This window comes from Anser anser, assembly GCF_964211835.1.
Source record: "Anser anser genome assembly, chromosome: 8".
Taxonomy (NCBI): Eukaryota; Metazoa; Chordata; class Aves; order Anseriformes; family Anatidae; genus Anser; species Anser anser.
Genome location: NC_139728.1, coordinates 24181271 through 24207436, shown reverse-complemented (window position 1 = coordinate 24207436; position 26166 = coordinate 24181271). Strand labels below are relative to the sequence as shown.

Genomic DNA, 26166 nt, shown 5'->3' with positions numbered 1-26166 from the left:
ACAGCTTCTAATATCCCATAGTTTGCTTGATTCCAATCCCGAGGCTAATAGTTTGGGCAAGTATAGCTGTTCCAGTGTTTCATGAGGGTGGGATAGAAGAAATGTGAACAAGCAACAGCTTTTTCATGCTTAAATCATCTAATCCTTCAAGGAGAGTAGTCCCTACTTCCCACTGAGTAGAATGTGACCTTGGTGCATGATGTTCTACTGTACATTCAGCTTAATAAGTTACTGGGTGGCTTTCTGGTAGCAGTCAAGTTGTATACAAAGCTGGGCCTGAATAACGAAGTACATAAAATAACTTGAAGAATCTGAGGATCAAACTGATGTGCTGTCCTAAATTCTGAAGTGTTTCTCTGAGGAGAAACTACTTGGAGATGTACTTTGGCAGCTAGTTCACACTTGTTCCAGGCTCTTTCCTCCTTGTTGCTATTGGTACCTCACTTAGTGAATGTTCAAAGGGTACATTTTGTAGCCTACACACAACCTAATGCTTTTTTTTCCAAAATGGAAAAATTGTCTGTTCTCTCTTTAAAAAAGAAAAATGACAGATGGCAGGGGACATTGAATTTTTAATACTCATAAAGATTAAGTTGGTGTTTTAACATCATCTTCTGCTTGAAAACTGGCTTGTTTGTTGTTCTGTGTAATAGCGTTTCTAGTGAACTGTTATGCAGAGATTAGGATGTGTCTGGGATTTTGAGGAGGGTTTTTCTTCTGTCGTGTTGTCTACCTCCCCTCTGTCATTGTGCATTAGTTGCCCATGTCTGGGAAAGAGATTGTAATGGTGATTTTTTTCTTTAATGTGGTATGTATCCTTTTTTTAAAAAAAAATTTAAATGGACTATATTTAAAGCTGACAGAGGCCTTTCTATTGATAGCAAAAAAAGTATTGTGTGTTGTGAGCTGCTGTTACATGCATAGTAACTTAGTCATCTGCCAAATAATCTTAAAAATGTCTGAACATTCTTGCTTTTTCTCATTACCAGCCCCTCTCCAGAAGAGATTTGTGCTCTTGTGAAGCTGTTTTTTCTTATTATTAGAACAAATGCTCTCAGCTCTTCAAGGATGTAACATCTTTTTATGTGAGCATTTACTTTTGTCATCAAAAAAATTTCAAAATAAGAAAGTAAAGGGCATAGTCTAAAAAATTTGATCTTTGTGTCCATGCTGCTGAGATAACGATGGATTTAGTTGACTGTATACAGAGACTTGTAGCTGGAATGACAAGCAAGGATCAGAGGTCAGTGTTTGGAAATGCATGCAAATGTTGCTGTTCAGATCATAGAAATGCAGAGAAAATCAGTACTACTGAAACTATAGCAGTGTTAGTGTATTTGTGAGAATAGTCTTATCTCACAGTGATTTGGGGTTTATTTCCTCAATTTTGTTTTGAATTGCAAAGACAAATAGCTTAGCATATAAAAGCTATTTTTTAATGCTGATGAACCCATAGTATAAAACTTGACTCCACACCCCGACCCTTTTTCCTTTTTTTCTTCTCCGTTTTTAAAAGGAAGTGGTATGAAGTGAGTGTCTGGCATCTTGGGAGTGCTTCCCCAGAACACTGCTAAGTCCCCAGAACAGTCACTAAGTCACTGCGATACCTTTCAGTGATATAGAAATTGGGATCTTGCATAAGGTCTTGTGAACACTTATGAATCCTCTGTAGCAGTTTCCGTTCCCTTTCTGTGAGCCTGCTAGAGAGACCACAAACCACTCTTGCCTCTTCCACTGGATTTGAGCCAGAAGTAGAACTATAAACAGTTCTATTGTTGGACAAGGCAGCAAAGTTTTGAATATTTATTTTTCATATTTTATTTTTCCTTTTTTTGTTATTTATGTCACCTAAGGAAATCACTTACTGTGTGCAAACTGACTCTAAACAGAATGATGCAGCTGTGCGACTACAGTTTCTATTTTGATTCTACCTCCTCTGCAGAGCAGTGATGCATGTGTGCTCTTTCGTTCCTGTCCATGACGTCTGGCTGGCTTCAGTCAAGGCAGTTAATGTTGCTTGCCCCCAAAGACTGGTTGGTTTTGCATAAATAAGTATCCTATATGCTTTGTGAAAGAGCATTAGGGCTGTGTTCTCTCAATGCTGTTGCAGGAAAGGAAAATTCAACTTCAGTCCTTGTTTTCATAGTGCATGTATATTCTTACATACTCCTAGAAGAGATGATGTTTTTCTTTGGGACTTGCAAGCTAAGCCTTCCTTGCAGCACTGAAATCTGCAGCAGAATACAAAGCTGAAGTCATCTTTCTGTAAAGAAAAGAAACAGTGAAGTGGATTCTGTAAGCTAATGACAGAAGTCCTCTAATGGAGCTATCTCTGCTGGCACAAGAGAAATCCTATTCACAAGAGACTATGCCAATCAGAGCAGTATTTGACCATTTCTGTTATGTTGAGAGGCAAAGCTACTTATGTGTTTGGGAGCAATGGGTTCTTTTTCCTACTCTGGACATGGCAGGCTTTTGATTTTAGTTTTTATTATTGATTTGAAGAGTAATCGCTTCTAGAGTTAAGTCTATCTCAATGTCTTTTTAATGTTCTCCTGGTTGTACTGCTGAAATGTGATCTTACCTCCTATAAAATTTAACAAAAGTCTAAGTTCTGTTTGAAGTAAGACAGGTTAACTGTGAATCAGATACCCTTCTGTAACATCCCTGCGTTGTTTTACTACCATCTTTTTGTATTATCTTTTTCCAAGTAGTAGGGAAATATCAGCATGAAGTTAGATATTACTAATGAAAGACTAAATTCTACATAAAGTCCTTGAAAATTCCAGTTATCAGAAGCTTTGGCTTCAAAGATCTTGAAATGTCACTCGAGGATCTTGGTTACTAGTTTCGTTGCATAGCAAAATCCAGACCACAGGTAGTTCACCCAATATTTTAGAAGGTGGAATGCATCCAAAGACAGGGTTAACTTCTGTGAGAATACACGTTTAAGTTCTGAGAACTTTCTACTATAAAGTGGAACAAAAAAAAATCAGCAGACTTTTCAGAAAAAGGCTTGCTCTAAGGAGAAACTGCAACCAGGTTTCCTATCTTGTTTTAGCTATTTAAATCTCATTATTTTGGAACTTTTGGAATTTCATTTGGTAGTAAGGTGGTTCTTGAATCTTCTGTGTTTATCATTCTTACCTCTTGAGGAAGCTTACTTATTTTGCCTTCTCTAAGTTGATCTCTGGAAGCAGAACTTGAAGATCAGTTACTTCATGGCATATTTTGCAGACTGAGTAGTACATAAGCCTCGTTTTGTATTTTTGACCAGCTTCTCTACTATTTGTCATCTTCATTGGTTGATTTTGCAGCAGCAGTAGGTAAATTTGAAACTGATTGCTGTCAAAGCTTTTTTGTGTATAAATGAATAAATTCAGAGAAGATAGCGTAATCTGAAAGCTTCCAAAGAGTACAAGAAAGTGCCAACCAGTTCTGACGTGCTAAACATTTAGTACAAGAATGACTTGAACTTTTGTTGGGGAACTACTCAGTTAGATATTGGGCCTTCCTTGAAATCTCAGAAGCTTTCTACCCCTTGGGATTCATGTTATACATGAGGATGATTTATTCTGCCTTAGTTTTAAGGGCTAGATGTAAAATTTAGGGGGAGAAAAGAAAGCATTTGTGCATTTTGAAACTCTTCACTGCAAATGTCTGTGGTGCTTCAAGGCCTACCAGTAAACAGGGCTTTTGAATATAAGAGAAATTATTTAGAAAGGATTAGGTATTTTTACCTTTTTTTTTAATTTCTTACTGAAAATGAAGAGTGATTGAGCACAGACAGACTGTCAACTACTGCTTCCAAATGTTTAAGCTGTTGTTCTTTGATTTGAGGCCTTGGCTCTATGTAACTGTTTCTGCTTCATAGTAAGTACCCTGGCATTGTGGAAGCAGCATATTTCCTCCTCTTCAAATATTGTGAGCATGTAAGGATTTTCATGTTGTTACATTTTCATTACAATTCACAGAACAGTATGTACCAATATAGTCTATAAAGCACTTCTGTGCCAGTATAGTTGTGTTTACACTAAGGTTTATAGCCATCAGATATTTTCAGAGAAGGCAAAACAAAAGTGCAACCTCTATCAAGTAGACCAGTAAAACACATTAAGTGTAGCTCAGCCTTTGTATTGTGCCTCTGTTCCAGACCACTGTATACTAAGAACCATGTGTATCTTACAGATTACTACTTCATGTCCTTTTAAGTGAAATAAATTCTTCACTTACTTTGCAAGCTGTATAAACACCTACTTGGATATAAAATCTATGACTTTTTTTGCATTTCAGAGTTAATTATATTTGAGTTTCCTGAAAATTTCTCTAAGTTCTTGTAGGTTGTTTTATTTTGTAGTTGTTGGCTTTTTTTTGTACTTAGCTTGAGTTATTTCTTTCTCTCCCTTCCCCTTGCCCCCAATTACAGTGGCGTCCTCTCCAATTGTGAAGCTGGTACTACAGTACTTCATTGATTTCTGTCCTCTGGTAGTTTGTCCTTGTATGTGGTTTTGCTCAGCGTGAAGTCTGTGTCTTTGAAGCTGATGAATTCTTCATGGAGGCCACATGCACAGAGCTGTTCACAAGGCTAGGAGGTGTGATGGTGGGGGAAGGGGTCACGATAGGCATTGCAAATATTCTGCAGCAGGCTTTTGCATTAATTCTACTGATATGAAATGTATTAGTATCTCCTGCTGAAATGTGATATTAACATTTTCACTACGTGCAAGTGAATGATTGGATTGTCTGACATTTGAAAATTCCTATTTATTACTGCTCTCAAGTATGCAAGCTGCTGTTTAACTAGAGTATATGGCTGGATGTATCCTGTTTGTATTTCTAATGGAGTATTTCATCCTAATGGATAAAATTATATGCAAAAATAGCTTTGATCTTTAGCACAAGATCTAGACTGTGCTTGGCTGCTTTTTTTCTATCAAGGTAGATGTTGTCTGCATGACCTTAAAAAAAAAAAAAAAATCCTTATCTCATAAAGAAAATAAATGCTTTTAGTCACATTACAAGGGAAAATGGTTCTGTTTCCTTGATCGTACTCGACACAACATCTTTGAAATTAATCTTGAGAAGTTCTCTGATTGATCTGGCTTTTTCTAGGTCACTGAGCTATATTTCCAAAGTGTTTATACAATCTATTGGAATCAATAAACAATTTAAACTGATGTAACTGCAGAATGTTTGCAAGTCCCAGGGAAAATTGGAAGTATGACAAAGAATACAGCTGTAGAAGTTTATTTCGTTTATCAGGACAAACAGTCATTGAAATGAAATGACTTTCCTTTCAACATTGCAATACAATACTGACACCTTAATCACATAAATAAATGGCTAGTCATTTTAAAAACACATTATTGGTCATTTTAGGCAAATAGAATCCCTTTATTTATAGTTTAGGAAGCTGTGCTTTAAAGCTTCTTTTATAAAACATTTCCAATGGGGGAGTTAGCATATCATAAAAAGGTTTCACTTCAGATTATGGGTGTTGCATTTCAAGGCAGGATTTTATGTTAGTGTGCATTTTGGTGGATGTAAATATTAACGTTATGACTTTAAATGTGACTAAAACTTAATAGTTATTACTAAAATTAGACAATGACAATACTAGCAAAACTAATTAAAAATAAGCTGATGCTGTTTTTAATCATACTTAAGGTTTGGGTTTTTTTTGTAAATTAAGTTTGGGATATGTGTGTGAGTGGCTAACATTTGTTATACCACAGCGCACACTAGTGGATTGATCAATAAAATCACCTGGAGAAATAAATCTAATAGTTCTTGATTTAAGTACTTAAATTTTCTTCTTGCAGACATGGTCAGATATTTTCTAAATTAATACAATAGCAAGCTTGGGTTTTCGTTTTTTCGAAAGTAAATACATGTGTCTCCAAGGATATTTGTAAATTTAAGATTAATATCAATGATCTGAAATCTTACATAGGAATTTCATAAAATTTATTTCCCCAAGGCAATCTATTCCAAATTCTCAGCTCCAGCAACCTGAATGTTGGAAGAACAGCAGCTGCTGTATAAATAAGAGGAAAATGCCATAAATTCTAGAGTTACAGAGTCTAGCTTTTGTTTGTTAAATGGGAAGTGACTCCCTATTACTGCACCTAGAATGCAGATTTTTAAACACGCATTTCAGAATTTCCTTAGTGTTATTGTTTGTAAGGGCCAATAGGACATCTTAAGATGTTTTTTGGAGTTTTTTGATGCCTGCCTGATATGATTTATTCTAAGTAGTGTGTTTTAGCAGGTGTGCAGGGTTTGGTGGTTTCTTTTTTTTGTTTGTTTGTTTTTCAAAAACTGCCAGTGATACAGCACTTGCCTTGTAATGCTGTACATCAAACTGTGTTTGACTGTGTTAAGGAAATAAATGTTCCTGCCTGCTTAAGTGGTTTAGACCTCTCTCTTTAAAGACAGTGCTTTTCTCCCTTAACAGAAATTCACAAACCACTTTCTTTTAGGAAAAATTATGTGAGATCTTTTAATGCAACAGATCGTTAGATTCTAGTATGCGAAAGAATTGAACAATATGGATTTGCCATACGTGCTGTTGGGTTTTAAATTAATTGTAAATGTTCAGGATTCTAATATGAATGTTTATCTGTGGATCATTACAGGCAAGGATTTTCACAAAGCTGGCTATAACAGCAATGTTAAATGTCATTAGAAGTATGGAAAATACATCCTCCTATAGATTATATGATTCATTCTTCCAATATTGTGCCATTTATTGGCATCCTTTCTTGGAAAAAAAAAAAAAAAAACAGAAGCATTCAGAAATGGATGATTTGATTTAAGGAAACTCATAAATGGGCTGAAAATATTGGGGTTGTTTAGAATAGAGAGAGAGATTTTGGAAAGGTAAGCAATAATAAATGAGTCTGTGTAAGTTAATTATGTACAGGAAAATAGAAGAAGCTTGTGTGAAAGCAGAGAACTACTCACTTTCTGGTCGCATTTTTATCCCTCTGATAACAGAAGGAATAATCTGAAAGATTTTGAGGTGCTCCCAGCCCTGCCTGTATTATTCAAGTCAGCCTGGCACTTCACATTTTCTAGATCATGTTTCCATTACTTTTCACGTTGCCAAGTAACACATTTTGGACTGAGACTTTCAATGTGTATTTGGGTTTTCCTTTTTGGAAAGAACTGCACTGTTTCTTAGTTGTATTGAGATTTCTGGAAGTTAGATGAAGGTAAACTAAGCTTTATCTGATCAGGCTGGGATTTTCAGAGAGAGGAGAGGGTCAGGGAATGTGATAAACTGGAGAGAAAAGGTCAGAAGGCAGTTTCAGTCCCACAAACCCCTCCAGAGCCCCGTGTAGATTCAAGGTTCAGAGTCGTGATGTTTCTCTGCTGCACTGAATTTGTGAAGCCAACTATTAAAGAATGTCCCTGTTTCTTGTGCTCATAATCCACCCAGAGTACGGCCACCAGTCTTGCCGCTGGGTGTTTTTCCATTAGATCAAATTACAGAATCTGGGGCTGATCTACAGCTGGCTGCTTGGCTAGTGACCCATATATATCTTAGCATGAGTTTTAATAAAAAACATGTCACGACTTTTTATTTTCTTCGTGCAAATCAGCTTCTTGGATGTTAGGAAACATTGAAATGAAGATGCACATTCTTGATTTAGTGCCCTGTTTCTGTTCACTCTGATGAAAAGTTTACTTACACAGTCTCACGCTCCCTTTTCACAAAGATTGTGACTTGCTGTTTTTGAACTCCATAGGCTTTCCTATTTGCACACATTGGGGTTATCTTCCTGTTGATTTATTTCAGTGAAAAGAATTTCATGTGTGTAATACTTCCTTTAAAAAGAGAAAAATGAAGCCTGATCACTGGGAATAGAATAACTGTATAGCTTTTCTGTTCTGTAGGGACAATACAGACATTACAGAAATATTACTCAAGTTACAAAATCATCAACATTTTCTGTGCTTTGTATCTTATGCTGGAATTGTGGATGCATGTTGTTTATGCAGTGCTTCGAAATGTTTCTTTACGTGTACCCCAGAGGAGAAAAAGAATCAAATCCAGACATTGTATATGTTCCAAATAGACGGAAGTAATGCATGCTTCATAATTTAAAAAAAAAAAAAAAAAATCAGTGAAAAGCAAGTTGGAGCTTTTCAACAAGGAAATATTTCTTCTTTTTGTTTGTTTTTCCTCTTCCTCTTGCAGATTTAATTCTGGATGTCCTCCACCAGCAAATGGAGATGAGATCCATAAAAGAGTGAAAAATATTTTAAGGACACACAGTGCTAGACAGCGCCTAGTATTTGTAAGTTTGACTCAAACTAAATATTTTCTTTCTCCAAGATGGTTGAAGAAGACAGTTGTGCTTACAGTCTTGGATCTGTTCTGATGTCTTTTGAGGCAAACTTCATTGTAGAAATGCGGATTCAGTACATAAGCTGAACTTTTTCATGCTGGTTTCAGTAGCCTCCTTATGCGGAGCCTTTGGAGACAGGTGGCCTCCTCATAGGGTATAGAGGACAATTATATTTTCTTTTTATCTGGTTCCCCTGCTTTCAGTTTAACCAAAAAATATGTTGGAGATCTATTAAAGAACATGAAGGGCTTAACATGTGCAGCTGCACATCAACAGCTGCTTGTGTCCAGCTGTTGGAGAGCTAATATTATGCTTCAGATGCGTGCTTTTTTTTCCCTCCTAATTATGTGGCTTTCGATGAAATCTAATGAGGCCATGCCTGGGACCAGAATATTTTGTCCTTGAGGAATTTTGAAGTGTAATTTTAGTCAGATAGCAGTTTTTGCTACTGTGATTTTGAGAAACTCAGTTGTGGCACGGTATCTCCCTGAGCAAAGCATTGTACAAATTGAATGACAGGATTGTCTGTCTGCAGAGAACTTAGGGTCTTAAGTGTGAGAGGAGGTAAAGGAAAGGTAAGGTAAAAGGATATAAGGATGAGAGTAGGTAAGATTAAGATAAGGAGCTCTGATGAAATTATTATTTTTGTCTGACAATCTACCACACTGATGTTATTGATCGGTTCAAAGAGAGATGAGTTACTCAAAGTGGGGAAAGATCTTTTTTGCTTCAGTTTCTCCTTGTAGAAAAAGGAGTGTTGACAGAAATCTGCCTTCAAAAGTTGCTGCAGTTTTAAGTCGATATCGTCCCCAACTGTCCACCTTACCCCTCTGCCAGAGTTTACTACGTCTGTGGGAAGTGTGATGAAGAGTGTGAGAGCCTTGCCCGCCCCACCTCAAGGTCCAATGCAGAAAAAGTAGGTGTAACACTAATTTGCTGATGTTTGAACTGTACTAGCTGGGATGCAATGACTTCAGTGACTACAGTAAACTCTTGGCAGAGGGCTGGGGCAGTAAAAGAAGGTTATCTTAGTCCGCTGCTGCGTGATATACTGAAGAACCTTGGCTCTGAATTCCCAATTTAGTTAGTTAGTTAAAATCAGGTCTACTTCCACTGAGTACTGTAAAATACGCCAAGATTGTGTTGGGCTTCCCCAGAAGGCCCAAAATCCAGGCTGCGTTGTTACACAGTGGATGAATGAGGTAAATGGGTCATCTTGAAAGTGAGGGAGTAGCAAAGGAAGTGCACACAATGGGGTGAGTGGATTTTTGGCTCCACTTTGGATCCTCTTCCAAACTTTGAGAGTTTACAAAGCATCTCTTACTCTTTTCTATTCCAAAGAACATAATGCTAAACAACCATTCCCAGAAGCATCCATCTGTGTTTTCCAAAATTCAGTTTCCATAGTGCTCTGTAAAAACAGCGTGACTGGAGCTCTGCTGCAGATTCCTTAGGGTGTCCACTGTAGCTTTCCAATGTGACATTCTGACAGTATCATAATGTTTCCATCGTTCTTTGCTTTCCAGAACATAATTTGCCTCAGGCAAATTCTGCAGAGTTTTATTTACCACTGTACCCCATTTCCTCTACTCGGTGCTTTATAGTCTGTGACTGTTGAAGGAAGAGAGTTTTCCTGTTTACAAACACATATTACCTTTGTATTTCACCACAATAAATTGTTAGGTTTTTCCACATCCATGCTCCTGCTATGCACCTTGTTCTGCATCTTATTGCCATCTACCACTGACTTTACTGTCTTTTCTTCAAGTTTTGTGTTACCAACAAGTTTCATTATTTTAACTTACTTTTTTCCAGTTATTTGTGATGTAGTATGAAAGACGATTTTGTTTACTAATCTTTGCAGCTATTAGCTTCTGCTAAAAGCATCACTTAATACCATCTCTTACGTAGTGTCTTTGCCCTCCGCAGTAGTGTGAGTGTGGTTGAGTGTGGATGGAATTTCTACCATCCTGTCTCAGGTGGGCAACTGGCTTGCTTCAAATGAAGTGTTTCGTTCCATGTTTACCTAAGAGGCCAAATGTGGGTTTATTAATATCTAGATAGTATTTTGAAGGTCAGATTGCTTCTTAGCAACCGTTAAGAATACCACTGAAAGATCCTTAGATATATTTTTAAAACTTATTTTTAATGTTGGGTAAGCATGTTCTTAGCCCTGTGTATGGAATGGATGTATTTGGATGGATAGAAACGTTTCTACTTGGTAAAATCCAGGACGTAGGTAACAGTAGCTCATTACAAAAGTAGTTAATTCATTAGGGTTCTTCTTTGGTTCTTTTTTTCCCCATCTTCTACAAGAAACAAAGTAAAGCAGTGAGCAACAGGTTTCATAGTATTTAACCAACATGTTTTGGGGGATTATTGAAGCTTATGCTGTCTGCATGGTTCTTTAGATCTACAATGTCTAGAAATTCTTTCCAGTTTATTACCTGAAAAATATTAGCTGAGTTGTGCTGAACTTAATTAAAAGTGTTCATAAATGGCATTTGGCTCATTACACTTTGTCCCTTTCTCCCCCAAGAAATGTAAGCACTTTAATAGTTTTCTAAGTGGAAAGAATGTATTTTTGAAATGAGATCATTGTAATCAGAAACCAAGGTAATGAGAATTTGATTTTCTGGTGTGCTTTTTTTTTTAGAATGAAAGTAACTCATCACAAGGAGACTTGACTAAGACAAGAGACTCTTCTCATAAAGCGCATTTATCCATGAGTGAACTGCAGAGCAGGTATGGAGTTTCTCTCTGACCAAGAGAGAACAGTCATACTCACGATATTGCCCTTTAAATTTAGCTAAAAATTTCTTTTCCTATTTTGAGCTATGTGTTATATTGCACTGGGAAAAGGCTTCCGTAGGAGTTAGTCCTAGCAAGCTTTTTCACCTAAAAGCAAAATACAGTTAATTATCATCATACCTTTCATGGTGTTTGGAACTGTGTCAGTATAGTCTTCATAAAATTCTGATTTTAGAGCTGGGCTTGGTCATAAAAATGATCCGTGGGCAGTAGTTGTTGGATTTTATAAGCCAGAGAGTAAATGTAACTTTAAAAATATCTATTTGATGATCTTTCCTTAAAATTATGGGAATGCAAAAATAAATTGAAACTTATTTCATAATAAGGCTTTTGGGTGAGTTTTTTTTTTCCAAAAAACATGCTGGAAAAGAGAAGCATCTTAAAAAAAAAAAAAAGGCACTGCAAATGCATAGAATGGTCTAGTGATTCGGTGTGTCATACTTCAGAAGACATTTTGAAAACCTTGTTTATATAAATTAATTATTGTGTGTGCTCCTCACATATATATCTAGGTTTTCATTTGAATATTTTACTTAAGACACTGATTGTTTTGGTATTTGAGAACTTCTGCAATAGAAGTTATCAGTCCTGATGTTCTCTATGTACATGCACAGTATTTTGTAGAACATTCTGGATACTTCTTGGAAGAAAGATACGAAGCAATGCAAAGCATTTAGGGTTGTATGGATTTTCTGTTTTTCTTTATATTAAGACAAAGTCCTAGAAATGTGGTGCTAAATTAGAGATTGCTTGACATTAAAAAAAAAAAAGCTTATTTAAATAATTAGTGATGCAATATTTTGTAACATAGGCTTCCCAAATCACCACTGTATACCACCAAAAAGAGGGTTAGTTCAGTATGCATAGCATAGTGAACTTCTACTTGAGATTAGTAAACTCCAAAGAGTTCATCTATTTGTTGGCTCTTTTTTTTAATTCCTGTAATTTGTGGTCACTGCTGTTCAAGGGATCTAGTAAGTCTTAGATTCTTGCATGAACGTGGAGTTGCTCCTGAAGTTGTTAGTGTTTCTGTACCTGTGCTCACTCCTGTACTCTGCATGTAGCCTTTTTGCTACCTTATCCTTTGTCCTGACAGCTGCTTCAATTAAATTGTGTAGGAGATGTTTCTGAGAGAGAAAGTGCAAGTTTGTGTTTTGAGGCAGCTTTGGGAGTTTGAGATTGATGCTGAGACTGCAGACTATGAAAAAAGAAGAAACAAATCCTAATACTAGAGAATCAAGAAGTGATGGGGATATAAAATGTGGCACTCAGCTTGGGAAAGGACCGGTCCTTGGGTTTAGAGGCCGGCAGTACTAATCCCATTCACTGAAGGGTGAGAAATAAAAAGACTCAAGGACAGTCTGATTGCCAAGTGTTTGCCACAGTGCTCATAAACAGGATACAAGGACAGAGAAAGAGTTCATAGAAGGACATGGTACTGTCAACCAAATGTTGGCAGTAAAGCAGATGATTGAAAACCACTGGGAGCAAGGAAAAGGTCCGTGTTTTGTGAAATATTTAGTATATGATTCACTCAGAAAAGAACTTCTGGGACTCTTAAAGGAGATGTATGATGGAACAAAAGCATATGACAGGTATTTCAGAGCAGGGAGTTGCGTGCAGAAATCCTGCTGTTAATATGATTTGTGAGTGTAATTCCCGGATTGCTTAGCTCAGGTTGTCGGTTGGTTTCCAGTTGAGATAGGAGAGGGACTCTTCTCTAGGTTGGTTGTATCTGTGTCCACACCAGTGCTAAGCATCTCACGTGCAAGGTCTGGCTAATGGGAAGTGCATGCACACACACGCACTTAATTCTTTTTCGGAAACAGAATAAGGAATTTGTGAAAGTTGCTATTGTTCTTTGAAGCTTTCTTTTACTGCAGTCCTAAGTGGTTGGGTTTTGAGTGTCTCTATGTAGATTCTGCTTTTAGTAGAGGAAAATGAAAGTACAAAGCTCAATACAGGAAATGGATTCTAAGAAAAATGATGTAAAGCTGCTTATTGTATAGTTGCAAGTGCTGTTCCCAGTGCCATGCTTATTTGTTGGACTGAGAATTCTCAGTCAGAACTGAGGTAACGCAGACCGCCAAAAGGAGGTGGTAAAAGTTCAACTGTTGATGGGTCTCCAGAGTTTTGACTTGTCTACACTTAACACAGACCTACATAACTTTTCTATTGATTTTGCTGTTTGGTAGGTTGGTTTCATTGTGTCCAAACTGTAGAGCACAGATCACCCTCTCCAGGATGATAAGCAGGTTTAAATTTTCCTCATGCTGTTGACTGACTTAAAATGTTGGGACTTTATTTTTATTTTTTGAAAAAAAGCATGAAGGTGACCTTTCTTCCTCTTCGATATTGGAGTCACTTAGAGATTTTTGTTGTTTTATGTGGTATAGATTGATATGACCATAATACTACTTTTGTTTTCTATGGGAGAGAGAATCTTGGAAATGTGAGTTTAAAAAAATGATAATGCTGATTTTCCTTTTCTTACCTCACCATTTTCCCTTCTTAAAATGAAAACCTTATGCTTTAATGCAGCTAGCTGCAAGTATATTTGTGCGTCCTCTGACACAAGCATTCCTTCTTGTCATGCATGTTTATTGATATGAACTTGAGGACAAAGTTTTGAGGATTGGTTTGACCATAGTAGATTAATAAATGATATGTATATAACAAAATGTAAAACTTCTCTGTGAAATGTATTTCATTTCGTAAGGGAAGATGGTCACCATAAGCTTCACATTTCCAGTTTCTTTTTGCAGACTTGCAAGCCTTTATGAAAGGCTGAAGATAACTCTGAAGATAACTCAGTTCTAATCTTTAAGTGTCATAGGTGCCTAAGTCTCCAAGGAAATGTGAAAAATGTCACTTTAGTAGTCATTTTCTGCTGATGATTTTTCATCTGTTTGTTTCATGCTTTATTACAGTAAAATAACTCCTTTTGTTATATAACACAATCTTTTTCTTTGAAAGTCTCAAGAGAAGCAAACAATCATGAAGTTTAGCTATACATACTTCAGATTTGGCAGTGTTTTGCAATGATTTTCAGAGAATAAATTTCACTTCATAGATAAAGGAAATAATATCTCAAAGCAACTAAACTATGAGACTGTGTTTGGTATTAAAACAGTGACACATAAGATGGGGTGGGGAAGGAACACTCGATTGCCATTATATCATAATGTATCTCATAGAATACTTAATCCAAGATGCTTCCGATAGAACACTTTACAGCTGCAACCACAGTAATTTAATATACCTCTGATAGATTGTCTTCGTATTGAAATAGCTGCTTGTGGTTACGTTTTGACCTTCAAAGGACACAGAAATCCTACTGTGTTGCTCTTGCATAGGCTCAGTGCCTAGTCACGCTGCCTGTCAAAAAACAGCAAAATGACTGCATGCTCTTTTAGAATTAATTCTCTTTCTATTTGGGAGGTATTGCCAAGTCCACAAGGATAGGTGGGGGAGAATGTGTGAATGAATAACGTAGGGTGGGCTTCCCATTTCTTAGATGTAGTTGCAGTGCAGTTTTTGTTTCTGCCTGTGAAAGGTAACCTGTGGTTAGCAGCTTCACATTTGGATTTTTGCTTCTGCATTTGGATTTGTACTTCTGTTTCCTCTTATTTATCTTGATTTGATCATTATTTCATATCTTCTTTGTGTTGACAGTTCACCAGTGCAGCGGAACACCACTGTTCACTTGGATAACGGTGAATACTGGTCCAGTCGTGCAGCTGTATACAAAGGGAAGTCTCACAGAGCAATCTTTGAAGACAGTCTCGAGAAAATTTATAGAAACATGTACCAAAAAGCTTCTGGCACTGTTTCAGACCAAAAACCACACTCCTGATAGCAATCTAGCTGGAAATGCACAGTACACAATGTTGATATTTCTTACGAAAACAATTTTTATGTGACAAATATTTGTACTCTATTTTTAAGGTATAATTATGGCTGGGCAGGGTTTTGGAGAAATGGGGTTTTGGCCTGGGTTGCCAAATGAATGCTATTAGCAGAACCACACACGCCCCACTCCACCCCATGCACCACTATCAGGAGCAACACCTCCCCCCTAAAAAAAAAAAAAGTACTAAGCCCCTCCACAGTTAATTAAGATGGTGTTGCTCCTTTGAGACTATCAGAAAATAGTCATTTGAAGACAAATAGGTCTGCTGGATATTCCTGTCTGACATAAGTCAGGTTTCAGCTGCAGTCAATTATTATTTAAATAATTAAATCTATTTAGTAACATAAATAGAATTGGTTGAAGAAGCAATATGTCCTAGTGTTCAGAGAGGGTGTCTGAGGGGGAGGCAAATGCAAGTGTTGATATAAAAGCGTCTGCTCTGGGAAAGAGGGAATTGGAATGGTTTTCTAGAAAATTGGGTTTGGATTGTTTATTTTTGAGAAAAGCAGAAAGAAAACGGATACTGACCTACAGACATGCTTTCAAAGTAGTTTCAAGCACCTTTAATCACAAATTTTCAAATAATGTCAAATTTTAAAAGAAACCCACCTAGATCTTTGTATCAGAAGAAAAGTTGTCTTCACATACCCTACGTGTTTGAAAGTTTCCAGGTTTTCTTGAGTGCAGTCATGACATTTACCATTATACTTGTAATTTTTAAAAATACAAATAGGAAATGAGTGGGGAGGGGGAAAGACTGGAGCTAGTCAGCAAGCTTGTATATCCAGTACAGGCTTTCTGAAGTTCCTGCATCACAATCCCACCTAATTTGGAGCCTGTCCTTCCCAGCCTGCTGGGATCCTGTTGGCAAAAATCGCATCCTTTTTGCTAAAGGCCACCAAATGTTCATCAGCGGTTCAATGCTTTCCCCAGGGATGGAACCTTTTCAGCCTTGCATTGAACAGATCCCACATTAGCAGACCAGGGCAAATTGCCCATCTATTGAAAAGCAGAATGTTTTAAAAGGGCAAGTGTGTCCATCTCCTGCTTCTTTTTAGAATCGGGGGGAAAAAACAAATGCATATTCTGGCTCCTTCGCTGACTGAGCGAACAGATTCAGTTACACCAATGCCATATTACCTGTTAGGATTGGATAAAGCTTGCAGTACAGATGGCAGAACATCTGACTGTAACCTGCCAGCATGCAAAGATAAACAAAAAGTTGGTCTACTCTGCCTTCCATCCTTTAATGCTGCGACAACATAATTGATTTGAGAAAGCAGTTGGTGAGCAATTATGCTAGTGGGAAAGCACGCTGAAAGGCTGTGTGCTTCTGTTTCAGGAAAGGGGACTCTCAGAGGAAGTGTCTTCCATATAGACATTTCTATTCCTTGTAGCAGTTAAAGCAGTTGAAGTGGATTAACACTGATAACTTCCTGTCCCTGATGCCATTTAGCACATTACTGCTTTCAAAGGGCATTAGCTGCACAGTCTTATGGATAAGTGTTGAGGCACTCTATGAAGTGGTATACCTTTTTTGCAGATTTGCAAAATAAAACTTACCCAAGCCATGCCGCTGAAGGCATGATGGCTGTAGAGCATTGTGCTAGCAGTACCTGGTATGCATTCATTAGTATGTTCCTGCTCTTTAGTAGTCCATAAAGGAATAGTTTTTCTTGCTGCTCATGAAAATAAATATATCCAAATGGATCCTAAATAGGCACAGAATATTCTAAGAGATAGAACTTTCCAACCTTTTAGCTTAAAATGAAAATCTGAAATCTGAAAGTTGCTGCAGTTCCCTGTATGTGTCTGAGCCTTAAAGATTTGCTGTTCTTCTCATGGTGACCCAGTTTTCATTCAATATTATCTGTGTTTGCCCTTGCTGGTGTCACAGCTTAATGAAAGTTACTGTCTTCTGCAGGATGGCTCTCCCCTTTGGCCTCATCTCATTGTATGATACAGAAGTACTGTTTGTTTTTTCCCTCCCCAGCAATCCAGCATTGCAAACGTTAGTCCCATTAGCTCAATGTGTAGGAGGCTGAATGCTGAAGCTTTGGGATTTTTTGCATGTGGATAAGTAAGGACATAAGTTGCCATGAATTCAAGACATGAGGAAGGGATGAGGGAGGTTGGAGGCAAATGTAGAAGACCAAGGTAAGATTTCAGAGGGGTCCAGAATCTGGGGAGTGTGTTTAATTCCCCTAACTAAAGAAGCAAAGCATACAGTAATATGGCAACCTTTCTTCTTCCATCAAAAGCTAGAACTAGATAGGAGAAAAAGAAGAAAGTGTCATATATTGAATTCTGACCAGTATGAATATTCTCACTGAAGCCTTTGAAGGCAGCATAGCAACAAATGAAGCAGATAGATTATCAGTGTCGTTGGCCCTGCTCCAGCTGCGGAGGGAGATGGTGTGTACATCTTTCTGAGTCAGCTGCTGCAGGATGTGTGTTTCTCTCTTGGGTCAGAGTCATTCCACAGCTTATATGCTGTGATACGGCACAGTGCTTTTCCAAGCACTGTGCTGGAAATCCAGTTAGTTAATGGAAAACTTTTCTATGAAATGTGACTTAAGTTCTGAAGTACACTATCTGTCCGTAAAATCTTCAGGCCACTTGGTTTTTTAAAGCTTTTGGCCCCTACCCTGTTTCCTCAGCTACCTCTTCTATTAATACGCATATAGCTCAAGTGCACTGAGCACTGCTGCTCCTTTGCTGCTGCAGTGTGTGGTTAAGTATAGGTTCAGGCAGCAAAGCAGTGTAGTAATAAACTGTAATTGTTTAGTGCACCTTGCTTTCTAATACAATTTAAATCACTTCTATCAAATGCACATTTCTAGGTTCCTGAGTGGAGTTTTAAATAGCATTTTTTTATGCTCATTCCTGTCTTTTTCCATCCACAAAGTGGTCTGTTAGTGACAGTGAGATGGCATAACTCCACACCCATCGTTTTACCTACTGAAGGAAAGCTACCTACTTGAGTCTAGCAATAATGGGCTAGATTAAGAGAGAATTAGTGTGCTTTCTATCAAGTCTCTCTTTCTATTGTCTTCCCCAAGCTATTACAACCCATGAGTATTTTCACCAAATGTTTTGCAGAATCCAGTGTTGCTTGCAGTATGCGATCTAATCAGTGTAATATTTTAATGACTTTCATTTTAATAAATCAGAGTCTGCTTCCAACTTGCTCCCTCTCCTCTCTCCTACAAATAACTTAATATAGCTTAGGACCTTGGGGTGGCTCAGTAGGCAGGTAGTTTGTCTACTCATTCGGTAGGATGCCAAATCCTTTGCTGAGTAGTAGTTGCTTTGGAAATCACTCAGTCATTGACCTGTTGTGGATTAAAGGCAAAAATGTCAAACTCTTTAACGATTTGCCTTATCGAAGTTTTCAACAAGAAGAAAGGAAGTTTAAATTGGTCCACTGGGGACAAGAGGCGTAGGGATGGATAGAGTAAGGAACAGCTTCGTGAGATAGATGGGCAGGAGTGTTCATACCCCAAATCTGAGAGGCTTAGACGATGAGGACTGCTCTTTAGACTGTGCATCGTGTTTGAATTTTACTATTGCTTAGGGGGTTGCCAAAATGGTGAGTGGAGAAAGAAATTACCTACAGAAAGAAATTACCTACAGAGGTTGGGAACCTGTTTTGGGGGTAAAATAACAGAACTACTACCTCTGATCAGTGTTAAATTAATAGTCTATGCTAAAATCCCTCTTATTGTTACCTCAGCTGTAAAATGGGGAGTTTGTGCTCTGCTGAAGCTTAACTAAATGCCTGTAAAGTGCTTTGGGATCCTGAAGTGAATGTTACAGAAATTATTTTGTGGAAGCCTGGCTGAAAAGTCCCATCTCATCTCCAGGTTACTAAAAGGACCTTATTTTAATTTTCCCAGTTTTATTATTTTTTAATTAGACAATTATTAAGCAAGTCTTAATCTTATCAAAATAGAAACCTGATAAATTTAGGAGACTATTGAAAAAGACAATGAACTGCTTTACTACATGTGCTTTCAGGAGTTTGTCTTCGCTGTGGATATCCTAACCAGCTTATGTCTCTTGGATGATCTTTGTTCATTATACTCATACTAACTGATCTTTGTTTGTTTGTAATCTTAATGCTTTAGCGCTTTCTTCTAAGTATGCTAACCAGCACTATTAACATCTATCGTGTTTTGTTCTCATCCTCTTCATAGGAAGTAAGGGGTGCAAAGGTGTGTACAACTTGACAACAGTGGAAGCGTTTCTGTGGTGTGTTGTAGGTTTGTCAGAGAAAGTAAGTTGGAAGGAGTCTCTGCCTTTTCAGTCTGTTTGCAAGGTATTATATAGTTCTGATCTTCCTGATTTTTAGAATTGAAAGTGTTTTCTGGAACACTGAACTATGCAACAAAATTCTTAGCTTCTTAACAGTGGCTGCTTGTATAAATCTTGTAATATGTAATGCCTTGGTCATAGGAAAGCCAACCATGATGTTAATTACTTCACTGTTACAGAGTGATCATTAACAGGATGCTGACAACATCTCAAGAGACTTAAGAGGAAAGAAATTTGGGGAAACTTTTAAATCAGTGAAAATTAGCTTCTTCACTGCTTAGTTGTAGTGAAAACAATTGAATCTAAGAGAGAACAGCATTTCTGTGGATTATCTTAAAGAGCTACCTCAGTGACAAAAATGATATCTGGTGTAGGTGATGGTCTCTGGTAGCAGCAGAGAACCAGTCTTTGCCCAGTTCCTTTGAGTTTCAACAAATAAACTAGTGTTGTGGGAAGTGACAAAGAGCATCTAATATCCTTGTTTCTGTTACATAGTGAATGATTAAACACAAACCCCAATGCTTTTTTGGTTTCTACTGCTTTGCCCATGGAATTCAAAACATTGTCAACCAAAACCCTTAGAAATTGAGGCTGTAGCTCTGTTTGTTAGCAGTGTTGGCTTGCCAAAGACACGCAGTTTGTTCCTTATGTTTGTCTTCAGTGAGAAATTCTCTGAAGTACAGTGATAATTTGTCTGGATGACAACATGGAGGAACAGTAATCTTTCTCTTCGCTTTATCAGTGTGGAGATTTTTTTCATATTTCTGTTCAGTTCTGGGTAATTGTTTCTGACAGAGAGCTCTGCAGTCTGAGATGCGGAGATCTGGGCCATCTTCTCACCTCTTCAGGGGAGGGAGTTTGCTGTTGCCAAACAAGGTCTCGTTTGGTTCACAAGGATTTACGGAACCTGAGGATACAGCACAAAAGCTTTGTTCTACTATCAAACACTTGTGTAACCATGTAGCACTGATGCCAGGGAATGGACAGGACCACACGGGGTGGGGGTGGGAGGTTGAAAGTCGGGGTGGATTTGGGGAGCTGTTTGGTGAATGGCTTTCCATGGGTTATGGATTTGTTTACCATGAATTATCAGTGTACCCCACAACCTGTGAAACTTATAAATGTGTGTTGAAGTAACCAAAGCACCACCTATGTTGCTGAATGGTGGTAAATTCTAATGCTTATATTTGTATTGTTACACTGATTTCAATTTTGGGATGTTGAGTTAATTGTGTTGCTACTAAGACTATATGCATGAACTGCTTCATTCAGTACTCCAGTAGTAAACATTTGCTAAGAGGTTGCTTTCCCTGCTTGCCTTGTTTTCACCACAGTCATCTAGTGTTTACATACATTTTAGCCTCTGTGCCATTTTTGAAGGCTTTATTTGTCTCATTTACGTTTTTGGTTTGGATAATACTTAAATATGAAATCCATCTGTGAAACATATTGTATATTCACGTTGAGGGGTAAAACCAGTTTTTAATTAAAATTTTATACAGCGCTTGTATTTCACTTTGTCCTGTTTTATTATGAAACACTTCAATCTTCCTCCTAAAACACATATGTCTTGTGCGTTTCAAGATGTTCCTTGTTGCTCATGCAGAACCAGTTTCTGAGCTCTGTCAGCAGAGTGCCATATGTTCTGGGGTTCATTTAGCTTCTCTGGCGTTTGTGTAGGCAGCATATTGGATGTAATGCAGCTAAGCTCTGCTCCATTCTTTTCTTTGTAAACTTGTCAAGAGATGAAAAAAGCAGGGAGAAGAAAACACTGAATAATACTTGAGTGATTTGAATTATCAATAAGTTATGGTAACTTGGCCAATCAAAACTGAGGTTTCTTGTGTACCTGAGGATTTTCCTTAAGTGTGGCTTATGCATAGCCTACAAAGTGATGCATCCCTCAGTGCTACCTGGTATTACACCCAAAATGAGTGCTGGAGATTGAGATATAACCCAAGCCATTTTGGAAATGACAGGCATTATAAGCTCTCTTAATTGTGCGTTGATCTCTTAGTTCTAAATAAAAAAGTGAGTAATAGCAGATGGGCATCTGAAGAGATTGTGCTTCTCTTTTTGTCTTCTGGCTTTGTGGAAAATAACTCTGCCCTGTTTAAATGCCTGGTACTGAAAAGACAAATCCTGAGACTGACGGTGCTCTCGTGGTGGTGATTTTTTTTAATCATTTTTCTTCCCTGTCCCCCATAAACCAGTAGGTACCATCAGTCTTTAATATACCGCTGGTATGTAGAAACACAGCCCTGACTGTTTATTGATAGTAGTCATACATTGTCAGATACTGATCTTATCTGCCAAATGCTTTTCAGAACTGCCGTGGTGACTGTGACAGAGGACCGAAGTATTCCTGTGATACTGTAACTGGAGCTTAAAAAATAAAAAAATAAATAAAAAGAAGAATAAACTTGCTAGCAGAAGTAATGCATATTAAACTGTTTCCCCTTTAGTGAGGTGTGAGGCCAAAGGGGAAGGGCTTGAGTGGCTGCTTGATATGAGTGCTCGGAGGAGTGGGGAGGGAAACTTCTGTGGTCCTGCCCTAAGGTTGGTCAGAAACAACCAGCTGGAGTGACATGAGTGTAAACCTGGTTGAAGTGACAGGCAGCTCAGCTCCTGGGACTCTATTTACATATGTTTAAAACAAACAGAAAAGCTGCCTTTGTTCCCCAGGAAAATTATTTACTTGGCATTCAGCTCATGTATAAACTGGAACTTCGTTCATGGAAGATGTAGAAACAAAGCAACTGACATTTCTGCTTTGATGTGAGGCTGAAGCTAAGATTTGATTTTGAAATATGGAAGTAAATTGAAACTACCTCCAATTTAAAGGTGTTTTTTTTAATGACCTTAAAAGTTTTGTGAAGTTTTTTTTTTCCCTTCCCTTAGGGACAAGAAGAAATTATAACAGTAATCTTACTTATAGCTGTAGGTCTACAGAGACAGTGGCTGTAGGTTAATGAAAAATTGACACTGCTACTTGCCTGTGCTTCCAGCAGAATTTTTTTCTTCAAACTGATGTGAACTATTGCACTGCGTGAGTTGGTTATGAGTCTCACATATTAAATTGAATGCTGCTTTTGTGGAAGCTACGGGAGCAAGTCACAGCTGAATGTTTCGAACAACATGCCTGTTCTTGAACGAATGCAACAAAAATTAAGGATTTCTTAAAATGGTTGCCCTGGTCCCTCCCTCCACACCCAAAACTAAAGCCTGCCTGCTTAGGCTAAACCAGAAAGTGGCCGGAGGAATCAACCCCTGATGATCTGCAGCTCCGTAATGCATCCTGAGTGCTGTTAACCCAGCCCGACAGCAGTCTAGTGGCGGGACCACACTGCAGAGCAGGAACTGAGTGCTGCGTGTGCAGGTGCTCTTAGGTTTTGCGTCCACACACGTACTGTGAGGTACTCGAGCGCACGCCCTCCTGCGTGGCAGTGGGACTCCCTGGAGGACATCTTGTGGCTCACAGAGCGTTGTTCAAGTGCCCTCTCCAGGAGCATTTCTGCAGTGTATTTGAGGACAGCTTGCTTCATTCACAGGAATAGTGTGCATAAATGGCACGAACTTAGCAGCTCAGGCTGACTTGGTTCGTACTCTGACATCTTAATATGCTTGTTGTCCTTGGCACGGTGGTGCCATCTGGTCTTGCTTGGACAGCTTATCTGTAATACTGCGCAGCATCATATGTTAGCTTTTGCTTATGAAATCTTGGGCTGTGCTTGAATGGCACACCGAGACTTTGGTGCCAGCCTTTGACCAGATGGCAGCTGCTGATACAACATCACCCCGTCTACGGTGATGGAGGTGGATACGCGGAGGTGCTGGAAACTTCATTTGAGACACGGGGCGGGGGGGGAAGCATGAAGACTCCTTCAGGCATTATGGGGCATTTTTGGTCAGGAATTGGATGCCCATAGACTTCCTTGTTCCACTTGAAGGACTTCAAACCTATAACTGACTCTGGAAGTGCCCAGTACTTGGGTCGTGGGGCTGTTGCAGGGCAAAAGCATTTTCCAGCTTTCCTATATGAGTTTCAAGATTCACTGGGTCAGGGAAAGGTGGAGAAAATACATGACTTTGAGGGTTAGGGTACACTTGGGGAAAGGCAGAGAAAAGGCTTTTCTTATTTGCTAAAAATTTGTTACAGACCTATACAATATTGAAGACTTTTTAAATTAAAAAGAATCAAGAAGACTTTGTTAAGTAGTGATAAAATGTTTGGTTAAACGCCAACCACTTTAACAAGTGTGGTTTTTGTGGCTCCCCAGAGATACACAAATGAACACTTGGAAATCCTCTTGCCAATATGTCAGCATTTTGAAACTGTTAAAGCTTGAGGTTTTAGCAGGGTTATTCTCTTTTGTCTGGGGTTTAAACCATTACTCCTACCCTAGTATCTGGGTACGATAAGATGAATCCACTGAAGGTAAGAAGTTGGCTTTATTGGAGTGTTGGAGAAGCACTTCTTGACTACATAATTCAAAATTGTTTTAAGCAATCTTCTCCTTTCCCCTCCCAGCAAAGAAGAGGAGTAACATGCCGGTGTTGGAAGCACTGGGCAGTGAGAAATGGATACGTGAGCTGCAGTACTGGGGGGAAAAAGCACAACGCTTCCAGGCAGAGGGCTGCGGAGGGGAGTGTCAGGATTCCCATTGCCTGGGATGGCCAGAGCTGGGAACGTGGGGAATGTCCTGCGGAGGCACAGCAGTGGTGGGAAGTTGAAATTCATGGGTATGATCAAAGTGATTCAAAAGCTATTTTTATTTTTATTATTAGTAGTAGTGGTGGTGGTGGTGGTGGTGGTGGTAAAAGTAGGAGGGAAAATCTGATGTGTTCTTTAGTGTGTATTTATTTTGTTAGTATTTTACTTAAGGGAAGAGAATAACCCAACACAAAGGAATAAAAGAAACCAACCCCTGTAAGCTCACTAGGTGCATTTCTTTTCCTAACAGTGACCAGAAGTGCAGAAGGGTGCTGGGACACCGTCAGCCAGGCCTCCCCAATAAGCCCACACGTCCCTTCCTCTCCCTCAGATCTCCCTGAGTTTTACCCTGATGTTTACTTCCCTGGGAATACAGGGAAGGCAATGGTCCCTGCAAGGCTGAGAGCTTGTGTTCCTGGATAGGATCCCCTTTAACCCAGCAAGCAGTGACTTCCAGCTGCGCTTCCCCTGAGCAGGTGAGGTCTGCGCACGCTGCTCCCTCTCTGTCCCAGAAAATGAGTGCAAGGAACCAGAGAAAGCACGGCGCCCTGGTTGCTAAGTTGCTCTCCATCCTGCTAAAATGTATGGAGTTTCATTTCTTTCCTTTATAATAAACTGTGCCTACCACAGCGTATATTCTTTTAAATAACATTTTAAAATATTTTCCGGTAAATTAAAGTGATGACATGTTTGTAGGGTTCATTGTTAATTTCATTTCCTTTGGCTCAGCCAGCCAGATAAAATGCAATGTTATTAATCTTTGTATAAAAGAAGATCCTTTGCCGAACAGTAATAAATGATCTTGATAGATTTGTCAGGAAAATGAATGATAATCATTTGCAGATAGACACAAGCCTGGTATGGAAGATTAATAAGAAAATATGTATTGGCATCATTAATAACATCTGCTGCCAATGGACTTGTATATTGGTTACAGCTCCGAAAGCGATGCATTCTTGTTAGGATATTGCCATCCATCACGGGCCGTGAGGAGCGAGGCCGTGCCGCGTCCCTGCGGCGCTGACAGGCGGCTCCCCGGGAAGGGCTCTGAGGAGCGCGGCCGCAGCCGCCTTCCCGTGGGGCTGTCGTCGCTGCAGCCCTGCGCTGCCGGCCTCTGCCTCTCCTGGTGCCAGTGCTAAAGCCTCTTCCAGACCCTGTGAACGTGCTCCTCCTTTGCTCTGGGGGCTGTAGCTGGTTGGATTCGTGGATGATCCTGATTCCCTCAGGGGCTGTGCCCAGAAGGTGCTCCAGCACGGAGTGGCTCGGCGTGCAGCAGCCGCAGCACCTGGTGTTGGACATACTCCTTCCCTCAGAGGCTGCGCTTGTCCCACCTCATGTATCTCTAAAAATGTTCCTCTGAACCTGCCACAGGTGCTTAAGCACTTGTGTGGCTTCAACTGACGTGGCTTTGAGACTGACCCTCTGCTTTAGTGGATGCACAACACGTTAGGAGGTGAAGCTCTTTGCAGTTACTGTGTTGGACTGTCACGGGCCTTGTGTTTTGGCCTTGCTCATCCCTGTTAGGAAAAGAACATTTTATTTTGGGCATGTAATCACTGCACCTGCAGAGCCTCAGGTGGGGTCTCGCTCCTTTACAAACCCCAATGTGCGCCTGAGACGCTGCCCGGAGCTGCAGTGCTCCCCGACACAGCGCTGCCTGCAGTGCTGGGGGCCAGGAGCCGTCCTGCCCTGCCATGCCCCGTCCTCATCCCTGCCCTCATCCCTGTGCCTCGCTGACATACAGGGTGAGTCTGAGGGAGAGCAGAGGGGCCAGCGAGGCCCCACTTGATGCAAAGAGGAGAGCAGGAGCTGGAGGCACCGTGTGTGTTCCAGTGCAACCCACGGGGAGACATCCATTGACCAGAAATTACCAGGGCTGGGAGATGCAGAGGGGAGCTAGGATGTCGGCAGACAAAAAGGAAGGAACAGAGGGACTAAAAACATGGAAAGGAAACCCTCCTCACCTCCAACCTTATAGGGAGGGAGAAACTCTTTTTTGTTTGTTTTTGATGTTTTTTGGATAAATATTGTCTTTTCCTGGAAAACACACATCA

At 39.3% G+C, this 26166-nt stretch overlaps 1 protein-coding gene across 3 annotated transcripts in view; it reads left to right on the top strand.

Annotated features, from left to right (window-relative positions):
• SPATA6 (spermatogenesis associated 6) overlaps positions 1 to 20906 on the top strand; it is a 43599-nt gene extending 22693 nt beyond the window's left edge. For 2 of the 3 annotated variants that reach the window (XM_083846607.1, XM_083846606.1), the window contains exons 11-13: positions 8207 to 8306; positions 11014 to 11102; positions 14844 to 20906. In XM_083846607.1, the coding sequence (XP_083702733.1) occupies positions 8207 to 8306; positions 11014 to 11102; positions 14844 to 15024 (370 nt within the window). In that variant the 3' untranslated portion in view covers positions 15025 to 20906. Of the gene's footprint in view, positions 1 to 8206; positions 8307 to 9194; positions 9274 to 11013; positions 11103 to 14843 lie in introns of those variants that run through there. The other variant, XR_014587503.1, reaches the window with a different exon arrangement.
• Positions 20907 to 26166: the final 5260 nt, after the last annotated feature.